This window comes from Rhinatrema bivittatum, chromosome 3 (genome assembly GCF_901001135.1).
Source record: "Rhinatrema bivittatum chromosome 3, aRhiBiv1.1, whole genome shotgun sequence".
Taxonomy (NCBI): Eukaryota; Metazoa; Chordata; class Amphibia; order Gymnophiona; family Rhinatrematidae; genus Rhinatrema; species Rhinatrema bivittatum.
This window is the reverse complement of record NC_042617.1, coordinates 389,812,818-389,825,530: the sequence shown is the minus strand read 5'-3', so window position 1 is coordinate 389,825,530 and position 12,713 is coordinate 389,812,818. Positions and strand designations below refer to the sequence as shown.

At 40.2% G+C, this 12,713-nt stretch overlaps 1 protein-coding gene across 6 annotated transcripts in view; it reads left to right on the top strand.

Annotated features, from left to right (window-relative positions):
- RIMS1 (regulating synaptic membrane exocytosis 1) overlaps window positions 1–12,713 on the top strand; it is a 697,371-nt gene that overhangs the window by 339,077 nt on the left and 345,581 nt on the right. For all 6 annotated transcript variants that reach the window (XM_029595629.1, XM_029595632.1, XM_029595630.1 and 3 more), the window contains 2 exons: window positions 3,777–3,854; window positions 7,909–7,980. In XM_029595629.1, the coding sequence (XP_029451489.1) occupies window positions 3,777–3,854; window positions 7,909–7,980 (150 nt within the window). The remainder of the gene's footprint in view (window positions 1–3,776; window positions 3,855–7,908; window positions 7,981–12,713) is intronic.

The window sequence follows — 12,713 nt, the reverse complement described above, 5'->3', positions numbered from 1 at the left end:
CAACCTATTGCACTTTAAGTTGTTTCACTATTAATTCTAATTCTTTTTATTCAATATATATTCCTCACCAATTGTAAACTACCATAGTTCCCTTCATGTTCCTCACAAATTGTAAACTCCCGACGAAAAGCTTCCGTTTCACCGAGGTGGTTTCCTCAGGGGACTATTTTCAATTCATTCATTTCATTGGATCAGCCGGGAACCTCTCTGTTTGGTATGTGAATATTTATTCCGTGCTATCCGTTTTTGATATGATCCCTCAGGTATAACGCTCTCTGGCTGTATCTAGCTTTATATAACCTTCCAATAGTTATTAAATCCTACTATTTATATTTCATTAATTCCAAAAAGCATTATAATGCCTGAACTCCGTGCTGAACGCCGCTACTTGCACAGGTTTGCAGTCTCTATATCTTTAAGCTCTCATTCAAAAGACACCAGCAATATGTCACACGATAGTCTCATCTTCAATCGCGTCTTCCAAACTTACTGCACTTTCTCATCAAAAACGCCGCGGCTGCGCACGGCTGCATGCGGATAGCACGGAATAAATATTCACATACCAAACAGAGAGGTTCCCGGCTGATCCAATGAAATGAATGAATTGAAAATAGTCCCCTGAGGAAACCACCTCGGTGAAACGGAAGCTTTTCGTCGGGAGTTTACAATTTGTGAGGAACATGAAGGGAACTATGGTAGTTTACAATTGGTGAGGAATATATATTGAATAAAAAGAATTAGAATTAATAGTGAAACAACTTAAAGGGCAATAGGTTGGGATACTTGTTGATAATAGAAAATACTGTGCTATCTAAGTTTTAGTATGTGTGTGTATTTTAATATTGTTAGCAGTAGATAAATTCTGTTGTATTAGTGATAGGTGATGTAATGTGTGTGAATGTAGTATGAGTGAGAGCACTGGTGTGAATTTTAATATATTGTAATTTAAATTATGAAGTTATGTTAAAATTAAAAGTTAATAAAAATGTGTTAAAAATAAACACAGGTATATGTGTAGTATTGTTATCTATTGAAGTTATGCCTGTGGGTTACCCATATGATATCTTATTGATTTGACCTGGGCAATGGTGTGCCATATCTGGCCTTTGGCTGCCCTGGTTGTCTTCACTGTCTGGTTTCCATACAGTTGGTTGTAATTTTCAAGGACCCCAGCAATGAGTAGCTTGTTGTCCTCGATGCTAAACTTGTAGGTGCAAAGATGAGCCTGACCTGCTGCCTGACTGCTGTGTTACACTTCCACTTCTGGAGATGTGTCATTTTCCTCGTACTCTCTCCCATTTCCCGCCCCATCCCTTTCTTCCCCCTCCTGCACCTGCTCTGCTAACTCCCCCTCCCCACTCTGTATCTAGCCCTACCCTGTCATCCTCCTCCTGCTACACTCGCCTGCCTATCCCCTTCCCCTTCCCCTTCCCACCTCCTCCTATCCCGTCCCTGCCCCCTATCTGTACTCCTGTCCCCATTCCTCCTCCTTCTACCTGCCCTTCTCCCTATCCTTCTCCCTGTCCCTCCTCCCTATCTGTACTCCTGTCCCCATTCCTCCTCCTTCTATCTGCCCTCCTCGTTCCTCCTGCCCTCCTCTCCTCATGCCTCTCACATCTTCTCTCCCTATGCCTTCCAAGCTCTATCCTCTCCAGCTCCTCACTCTTCATGCCTTATTCCACCATCACTCCTCCCACTCCTCCACCACCACACAAAGGGACAAACTGACAAACAAGGCAAACTAACAAAAGCTTACACACACAGATAGACAAGAGACAAAGGTAGAGGAAAACAGATGAAAACACAAAACAGGCAACTCAGGTAATTGCAAAAAAAACTTCTCCTAAATGCCAACTAAGCAATGAACCTCCTCTCCTCTCTCTCCAATGCCTGACATACCCTCAAAGAGACAGCTGCAGGAAGCCGGTATAAATAAACAAAGAAAATTACACACCAGACTTAAAATGATACGCGATGCATAAAATGACGTATGATTTGATAATACGTTGCACAACGCAATAAAGTATAGCGAGTTCGAAACTTACATACATGATGCAGTATATCAGTAATTTCCCTAACCACACCCTATGTTTTCTCGCAGGATGCTAGCATGCCATGTTTCTGCTTTATTTACAGCATTTCAATGAATCTAGGCCTTAGCCAGCTAACTCATCCCCTTCCAGTTATGCCCCCAGAGTGCCCCTAACTTACTGCCTTACTGCTTTTCTCCCATTCTGTGTCTGTGGGAAAATACACTGATGAATCAGGCCCTTAGCTGATTAAGTTGAGTCAGCTAACTTATTAGCTAGCTAAATTATAGCTGGATAGGTATCCAAATATTCATATGGCAGGATAACTTCTGAGTTGTCTGTCTAAATGCTTCTGAATATGAACCTCTGAGTCTCTATATATATTGTTAATGCTTACTTTTTCCCTCCCATTATTCTTGCTCGTTCCTATATTCTCCTTCCTAAACTGCAACCAAGGCAATGCAGTAACCCTCGTCAACCTATGATTTGGAGGGAAATCTTTTCCAAGACCAACCCTCAGTTCTGCTCTTTGACCAGGAGAAGTTATCACAGTAGGCAACATCCACTTTCCGTGTCTCTTGGACTCAAGCACATCTCTTCTGTGATGTGCCCAAACCCTATCAAATTTAGTGGATGGGAAACTTGAACTCAAATTTTTGCATATCCTAAGAGCCAGACTGGTTCTTGAGGATCAGGTTGAGAACTATTGCCTTTTATTATATGCTTAGAGCAGACAGCTCTCAGTCTTTCGGGCAATAAATTGCTATTTTATAATATAATGTATTTTTATAAAGAATGAGTCAAAAATAGTACTGTTCATTTTCTGTCACATGTGAAAAATACAAAGCTGGCCATTCCATACAGTCTGGCAAAATGAGAACATGATTTGTGAAAAAGTGCTGAAAATTACAGTGCAGTTTAATTTTACATGTAGCAGCTTTCAAATACAAACTGTATATTCCAAATTGCTTGTACTAATGTTATTCATTTGCTCTTTTGACTGTGCACTTTGTATCAGACAAACAATGGAAATATTTATGTATGAGTTATTAATTGCATCTACATTTTTTTTCTAGAGATAATAGCTTTTGAACATTTTTTTCTACCTTATTTTTAAATTTATGGAATAGTAGATAACATAGTTTTAACTTTGTGATAATAATTATTTCACAAACGTTTTGTCCATCAGCAAAATACCCAAAATTACTGTATAAAAGGCTAACTGAGATCAGTATGCTGAACTGGTTGAAGTTATTATTCATTTTTCTTCAACTTTATCATGATAGTACAAACATTTCAAATTGCAATACTATTACTGATTAGCATATTTTTGAATATGCAAATATTCATTTATTTCACAACTGCATCATAATGGTAGTAGTCTTGAAACAAAAAGATGCCAACCTAGTACTCTAGATAAAAGAATATATCATTCTTCTTGAATCTTATCAGTAGATCTGGCCTAATTCTATTTTGAAAAAGAAAGATATGAATTTTACATATATGTCATATTTTAATTTGTTAATGAATTAATTTTACTCTTAAGATGCCATTAGTTTACAAAATCTTCTTTTATATGCATGTAAATTAAGCATCCTAAACCAGTCTGTGTGATATTACACTATGTGCTTGTCTTGTATATAGCATTTTGATTGCTCATTCCATTTTTCCTGCATGTGACCATCTCTCTGTTTTTGTTTGTTCATTCTGTACCAACTCACGTCCATGTTTCCACATTTTATGAAGAGCCAGGATACTGGATTCTTGCATTCCAAACCAAGAAAGTATAAACCACCTAAGTGCTAAACCCGGATCAACACAGAGGTATCCATGTTATGCCAGATTTTGGTTTAAAGAAAACGAGAATGAGAAGTGTATCCTATATGTGTGTAATTCCTTAAAAATAACCATTCCTTATTTCTCATTTTCAGATAGTCTAATACAGCATAATTAGCAATTTTCCATAGGCCTTGTTTTTATTAGATAAATAGACATAGTTATATCTGGCCATGCATTTCATATTAATAACATATGCAATCCCTTATCATGAAACATAGTTACATATGCAATATAGCGCTGATTAAGTATAAAACAGGGAGGCAAGTCCGGCCCTGGAGTGCCTCAAACAGGCCAGGTTTTCAGGATAGCTACAATAAATATGCATGAGATATTTGCATACAATATAGGCAGTGCATGCTAATATACTTCATGTTTATTCATTGTGGATGTGCTGAAAACTAGACCTGTTTGTTGTGCTCCAAGACCGGAGTTCCACTGGTATTAGAAGATATTTATTTCGGCTGAGTCTAACATACCTATTTATTTATTTATGTATTTATTTGTTTATTTATTTTAAGGTTTTTATATACCGGCATTCGTATGTACATCATGTCGGTTTACATTAAACTGTAATAACAAGGAAAGGGAAGTACATGGAATTGTAATAACAAGGCGGGGGGAATACATGAAAAGAAGGCGTATTAGAGTAATGCGGGATTAACGGCAATTCAAGAGAGGGTAAAATAGTATAACTATAGGCATGGTAAAACAACTGGGGATTAACAGTTCAAGAGAAAGTAAAATAGTATATTAACGATAAGCATGGTAAAACAACTGGGAATTCAAGAGAGAAACCTAGAATAAATAGTTTCAAAACTCCATTTACGTTATTTGCAAAGCAAGAGAAGTATTCACTAATTAGGGCCCTCTAGATATAACACATTTCTCCTTTACACTTGAATGCAAGGTCTACAGGTTTATTTACAATTAATACTGAATTTAATCCCAAAAGTCCATTACTCACTGAATGTTTTGTCCAGATCTAATCTTGCTAGGTTGCTTCACCAGCATTCTAGTTCAGAATCCAACTCTGCTCTTCAGCCCTCGGCCATCTAGTTGCCCGAACTCTGGGCCTTTCCCAGTAAGAACTTTTGAGCCTCCTGAGGACCTATCCAGATCCTTGGGGGTGGGGAGTGGGAAGTGGCTATATTTCAGGTTAACCCTAGTCTGATGGTACTTCAATTTAAACTATCCTGTGGCCTCACCAGGAGGAACAAGCTTATGAATGGGAAGATCCTGCTTCAAAACCCATAAAATCACCTTTTTTTGTCCTGGCAATATGTATGTATGTATGTCTACCTATATCTATCTATTTATCTATCTATATATACATATTTACACGATTATTAGTATATCTAGCAGTTATGCTATGTTTTGTATACTCATTTAACTGCATGGTTAAAAGATTCAGTTACTAAACTAGTTGTCTCCTATTCTTTAGTTGATTTTCTATTTTATGTCTGTTCAAAGGCAGTTAAAAAGGGTGCTGTATGAAACATGATTTATATTGTTTTTTGCAAAATATATGATCTCTAAAGAACTCAGGTAAGAACAGTGTAATCGCAATATGTAATAAAAGGGACCAAAATAATGCTTACATCTCTGCTTCTGTCATGTTGCAGTCAACCCACACAGCAGCACAGCCCAGTGTGATCATATTGTCAGAGAGAAGCACACTTGTATTTTGAGCTTGAAAGGGACAGTGGGCCACCCTCTGATTTGTACAAAGGCATAAAGAGCATAAATAATATAGTCCGCTAAAGTGCTACAGATTCCTATGGACTGCCTGGGGGTGCTCAGTAGTTTTATAACTTCACACATGGATTTTCTACAGGAATATGTGACTCCTTAGTAGTTCATAATTTTCACAATTTTCAGTATAAGCATTGTGTTTGGATTGATGGTATTTGTTTGTTATAATTTGCCTGTATTTTGAAATCTAAAAATAGAAGTTGTGAGTGCACTTTTTTTTACATCGGGCCCTTTGTTCATGCTCAGAGCTGGTCTTGTTAACCAAGTTTTTGTAACCAGATGACTAGGCTTAACCAGCTATATTCAACATATGGCCAGATAAGTAGTTATTTATTTATTTATTTATTTGCAGTTTTTATATACCGACATTTGTTTAGTAACCTATTTATTTATTTATTGTAAGGAATAGTATTTTGTTCCAAGGTTACATCGTTATGGTTTTACTTTTGTTTTATTCTTTGTACATTGTTTTTGTTTTATTGTTTTATTGTATCACCCACCTGAGTTCTTTGTAAACCGGCATGATGTGCTGCACGAATGTCGGTAAATAAAAATTAATAAATAAAATAAATAAATAAATAAATAACCTCACATCGGTTCACAGATAACAGAAACATTGCAGCTGTGCGAACTAGAACAAACATATGCAACAGTGCTTTACAATAAACATTTACAATAATCAATAAACTTTACAATAAACTTGTTAATGAAGATATGCAACAAAAATATGCTTTACAATAAACATTTACAATAATCAATAAACTTTACAATAAACTTGTTAATGAAAATATGCAACAGTGCTTTACAATAAACTTATTTAACCGGGGGGGGGGGGGGGGAGGAGGGGTAACAGTGGAAACAATGGAAGGGAAAAATCAAATAGTGGTACATAGCAAATTCTCGCTGAACTTATGTCTGTAAATAAATAGAATGAGTTTTATAAAACACAATTGGAAAAGAGAGTAACAAAAGATCCTCCTCTGGAAGCCTTAAAGGTTTCAAGGAATGCAGTACAATCATACTGGTAGCATCTGGTGTTGCTGTCAGATACAGCTCTGGCAGCCCAGAGGAGGATCTTTTATTACTTATCTGGCCATATGTTGAATATAGCTGGTTAAGCCTAGTCATCTGGTTACAAAAAGATGGTTAACAAGACCAGCTCTGAGCATGAAGAAAGGGTCCAATGTAAAAAAAAGTGCACTCACAACTTCTATTTTTAGATTTCAAAATACAGGCAAATTATAACAAACAAATACCATCAATCCAAACACCTTGCTTATACTGAAAATTGTGAAAATTATGAACTACTAAGGAGTCACATATTCCTGTAGAAAATCCATGTGCAGTTCTGTGTGAAGTTATAAAACTACTGAGCACCCCCAGGCAGTCCATAGGAATCTGTAGCACTTTAGTGGACTACATTATTTATGCTCTTTATTCCTTTGTACAAATCAGAGGGTGACCCACTGTCCCTTTCAAGCTCAAAATACAAGTTTCAGGGGCCTCCAGTTGGGGGCAGGGATGTTGGTGAGTGGAGAGGTTGCAGATGATGGCTAGGAAGGGCCCTAGGTTTTTGAAATAGGAGGAGGGGGAGGGGCACCTTGGGGCATTATGCCTTATAACTTAACTTATTCACAATCGTTTAGGTGAAATCGGGTACTATGATTCGACCTTCTTGTTTTGTATTTTGGGTGAGAGGGTGGGGGATTAGGCCTACAGGCCCAGAAGGGTTTCCTTTTTCTTCATCTCTTAACTGTGCTTACTGTATATGTTGATTATAGCCGGTTAAGTATACACTTAATCGGGTAACTTGACCCTGAGATGTTTAAACCTATCTGGCTATATTCATCATATAACCGGGCAGGTTTAAACTTATCCTGCTAAACTTACATGGATACTTGTAGCTGAGTATATTTAACAGGAGACTTGTTCTGCTGAATATCAATGACAAGTTAGCTGACTAACTTTAGCTGGATAGCTACTCCGTTCATCGGCTTCCTGAATATGAACCTCACTATTTTTAAATATTCAAATACAGGCTGATATATATTCTTCATTTTGCCTGTTTGCTGCTCCTCAGAGGAAGTATTGAGACCTGTAATAATACTTATCAGGGGCAAGACGTTCCTATAGGACATCAGTATGAGAAGTATTTCATTCAGGGTTCACAGTTTCCACCTGCCATTTTGTTTCCTTTCGTTTTTCATTGCATAGCAGTGACCTCATTCTTCATATTTTTTTGGTGTTCTTTCTTTTCTCCTTTCTTTTTGACCATCTCATTTCACAGGCAGTCCAGGAAGCTGGAGAGATCTAGCAGCCAAAAGCAAACTAGGAAAGGCACTACATCAGAAACGGAAAGGTAGGCGAGATGCCTTAAACTAATATCTGCTAATTGCTTCCCTTGCCCTCAGTACAGCACTATTGTCTGACAGTCCTCCTTTTGTGGGTTCTGGACATGGTTTTATTTTTGTGCATTTTAGTTTTGATACACAATATAGATGAGTTGAGGTAAAATTGTATTGGGACAATTTGACATGTATTGGAATATTTTCAATGTGATAAAGTAATGCTTTTTTATTATAAAGCAGAGAGTACAAGTTTAAAGCATTGTCATTGGCAGCACTATATAGCTTCTGTGATGGGTTTTCTTTTCCATTATACTTTTTCGGATTATTAATTCAGATTAGGCAGTGTACAAAAATAATTTAGTAGGTAATATCCTCCTCTCCTAAAAGGTAACAGCAACGTTTTTAAACTTGGACAGTGATACCACAGTGATTGTAAAATATGTTTGGGAAGAAGTTCATTGGGAAACTAGACTTTGGACAAAGGTAGCATTACAGAACTTCACAGTTCTTTTCCTATGAAAAACTTTGCTTCCACAGCCGTCAGGGCTTTGCCTTGTCCCAAAGGAGCTCAGCAGTGATAATTGTATAGTGTAATTATGTTGTACGCAAACACTTTCAAAATAAAGCAACTGCCTTTTGAACAGTCTGCCCAGTGAATTAAGGTCAGAAGATAGTTTTATCTTTGGATAAAGGGGCCTATGTTAGAAAACTCATGGTAAAAAAATGTTTTACTGTTGGCACAATAACATTTCCCATCAATAATGTACCCGTAGTACTAACGTAGATATAAACACAAAGAAAAAGTTTAACGCCCATGTTAGATGCTGCCCAAAATTTCCCCTGCAAATCAGCCTGAAGTAAAAGAACCACGGGGACAGTGAAACAAACACCTTTTTTGTCTGCTGTACCAATCAAGCTCCTCCCCAAGCTCCAACCCAGTTCCAACTGCTGATTTCTTTCTTTATGTTTACAGTTAGTCATTTTTTCTTACATACGCCCTTCACGTAAATCAGAGTATAATTATTCATTCCCACACCAACCAATAAAAGCTTGGTATTAGAATACCAGACATAATGGTAAAGGAGAAAACGACAAGAACAGCATTACTAATAGAGGTGACAGTACTGAGAAACTATTCTATACTGTATGGAGAGAGAGAGAGAACATTATTAGGTTCCAAGAGATGTAATCAGAGACCAGGAAAACATAGCCTAAAGTTACAGAAACAGTTCCACTAGTTCACATCTGTATTTGGCCTATATATTTCAGAAAGAAGCTGTTTGATACAATGCAAGTATTAAGAAGTAACACTAATAGTAAATTTGAGAAGTGAGATAATATCCAAAATACTCTGGCTTAAGAATGAGGTTTATTCTTGTCAATGTATGTACAAGACAAACCAAACATACATCCTGTACTTCCAGTTCTATGCATATGTACTCTATATCTACAGAAACCTCCCCTGCCACACACACACACACACACACACACACACACACACACACACACACAAACACATACATACACTCTTCCAACAATAGGGGCAGAGAATGATTTTTCCCTGAACACCTCACCATGCAAAAAAATATTCAAATTCTGGTGGCTTCTAATCAACAGGAACACAGATTCCCTCCACTACCAGGGTCATTTCGAAATACTACAAAAATCCTGCAAAAAATAAATAAATAATACACAGCACATATACAGTAAACCTGCTATACTATGGCATCACTAATTCACAGGACTCCAATAGCAATAGCCCTACCTATAAAAAGGCAGTACTGTAAATATTATGTGGGTCCTTAGAACACCAATATACCTCCTGTTGGGAAAACATAGGGCCAGATTGTCAAAGGGGTACGCGCGTAAGATACGCGTGTATCCCCCGAAAACCTGCCCGAAGTTCCCCCTGCACGCGCCAAGCCCCGGGACGTGCATATGACCCGGGGCTTTCCTGGGGGGGGGGGCATGTTGGGGAGCGTGTCGCGGCGACACGTAATTTGGGGCGGGGCCGAGGGCGTGGTTCCGGCCCGGGGGCGTTTCAGGGGCGTGGCCGAGGCCTCCGATACAGCTCCCAGGCCTGGGAATTGCGTGCCGGCGGCCAGCCCAGCACGCAAGTTACGCCTGCCCAAGGCAGGCGTAACTTGTGCAACAAAGGTAGGGAGGGTTTAGGTAGGGCTGGGGGGGTGGGTTAGGTAGGGGAAGGGAGGGGAAGGTGCGGGGGGGGTGGAGGGAACGGAGGCAGGCCGTGCGGCTCGGCGTGCGTAGGCTGCCAAATTTGCACACCCTTGCGCACGCCGATCCTGGATATTAACAGATACACGCGGCAACGCGCGTATCTATTAAAATCCCACGTACTCTTGTTTGTGCCTGGTGTGCGAACAAAAGTACGCATGTGCGCAAATTTGTAAAATCTACCCCATAATGAACCATATTGCTGTAGATCCCTACATGCTAGCAGAACACAGATAGACCTTTACCAAATACAGAATATTTGACCATATAAGACATAAGAAACACCATGCTGATCCAGATTTAAGTCCAGCAAGCCCAGCATCCTGTCTGTGACATTGGCCAATACTGGTCATAAGTAACTAGCAGATCCCAGAATTGGATCCACAAATTACAAATGTGCAGAAAAAATCAGAAGTGGAAATCCAAATAAGCTGGACATTGTATGCAATGCAAAACTGGAAAACTAAAAATAGAAATGCATGTCCTCCCATTCTTGAGCCAAGTTATCATCATCATTCTTGTGGTGAGTAGGGGGGTGTAATGTGGGAACTGTCAAACTCCTGTCATTATTCTTGTGGAGAATGGGGATATTTTATTGCACAATGCTCACCCTCAACACCCACAAGACCACCCCCAGCTAGCCTTAGACCCACAGCCTGCTTTGGACCACCAGCTACCAGCCTCAGACCTCCAGATAGCCTTGGACCCCTCCAGCCTTGGACCCCTAGCCAGCATTGGACCCCCCTTCCATTTCCCCAGCTTCAGATCCCCTCTTCAGTCAGCCTCAGTTCCCACCAGCTTCAGATCCACACCCAACTTTGGATTTTACATTCCTACCCAACCTCAGACTTCCTGTTCACAGTTAACCTGCACCCTCCAGCAGGCATGGCATGGCTCTGTGAATCTGAGCCATACAGATATCAGTATTCTCTCACTGAGTCTTGCAAGATTCTGCACAAGTCTACAGGCACCAGAATGGCTCAGACTAGTGAGTTTTGAGCTGTGTGGATGTCTGTAGCCTCTCTCTGAGTCTCACGAAATTTAATGTGAGACTATAGACATCCACACAGCTCAAAACTCACAAATCTGAGCCATGCTGGTGCCTGTAGTCTGTTGCGACCATCGCTGCTCGACTTCCTCACTCCGCCCTCTTTACCTCTGTGGCGACTCCCTCCGGGTCTCCATGCCGCCTCCCTCTGGTGTCCCCGGACCGGCTTGACGCTGCAACTCCGCCATCTTGTCCTGATGCCTAGGGTGTGTGCGTCCCGACTCTTATACCAGCAAGGGCGCAAACCTCAGGGGTGTCCCTCTGAGATGACGTCATCTGCTTCCAATATTTAAAGGTCTTTGAAAACGCTAACAAACTGAGTTAGCAAGGGGATACGGATACGGATAAGGATAAGCATATGGATTCGTACTCGCTTCGGCTATCCAAGCTACTCTGCCTCCTCAGAGGTACCCGCTCCTTGGGAGCCTTGCTCTTTTCTTTATTTTCAGATTACAGATAGGAACCGGTACTCGCTCCTCGAGGGCCCATGTTCCTGGATACTCTGAAGATTCTCTACTGCCTGGAAGCTATCACCTCTACAAACAATTGTGAATTACCATCGCTCTCTCAGAGCTTTCCCTGGAACCAGGTACTCACTCCTCGAGGGCCTAATCCTTTCCAGCTCCTGAGCTTACTTGAGACCTTACGTGAGTTTTGTCATCTAGTTCTGTTCATGAACTCTGCCTACTCTGCCTACTCACTTTCTACAGTTTCTCAACAGCTCAGCTGTCCTGGGATCGTTGTTCCAGTACCTGAGGGACTACAGCCCTGCCGGGCATATCAGCTCATTACTGTCACCTCTGGTGGTTTCTAATAACCTGTTTAATAAAAGAACTAAGGGCATAGTCATCTGCCATTGGCCCAGGGATCCACCCACTACTATATCAGATTTCTATCAGATTGCTAACTCCCTAGCAAATTCAGAACAGATTGCTACTCCACAGTCTAACTAACATCAGAGATATATTAGATTGCTCCTCCTATCTGACTGCTCCTATCTGACTCCTCCCATCAAGCATCAGATTTCTAACAGATTGCTAACTCCAGTGAATCCGGCTTAAAATATGGGATATTGTTAACTCCAGTGGATTCAGCTTCAACTTTGGGATGTTGTTAACTTCATGGATCCGGCACATCTCTCTGCTTTGCAGGCTATACCGGCCTGGCCCAGCGCATCTCAGAGCAGCAAGAAACTTTGGAGAAACTTACTGCAGCATTTCATCAGCTTCACACACAGAAGATACAAGGCACAGCTTCTAATCAAGAAGGTCGGTTACAGGAGGTAACTTTAAAAACTGCTGTACCATTGGCGGCTCCTATCCACTTTTCCGGAGAAATCCAGAAGACCTGGGGCTTTCTGCACCAGTGCTGCATTCACCATAGAATTCAAGACTCTTGCAGCAGAACTATGCTGGGATCCCAGTTGTCTCAAGACTCTCTTCTGCAGAGGCCTGGATATCC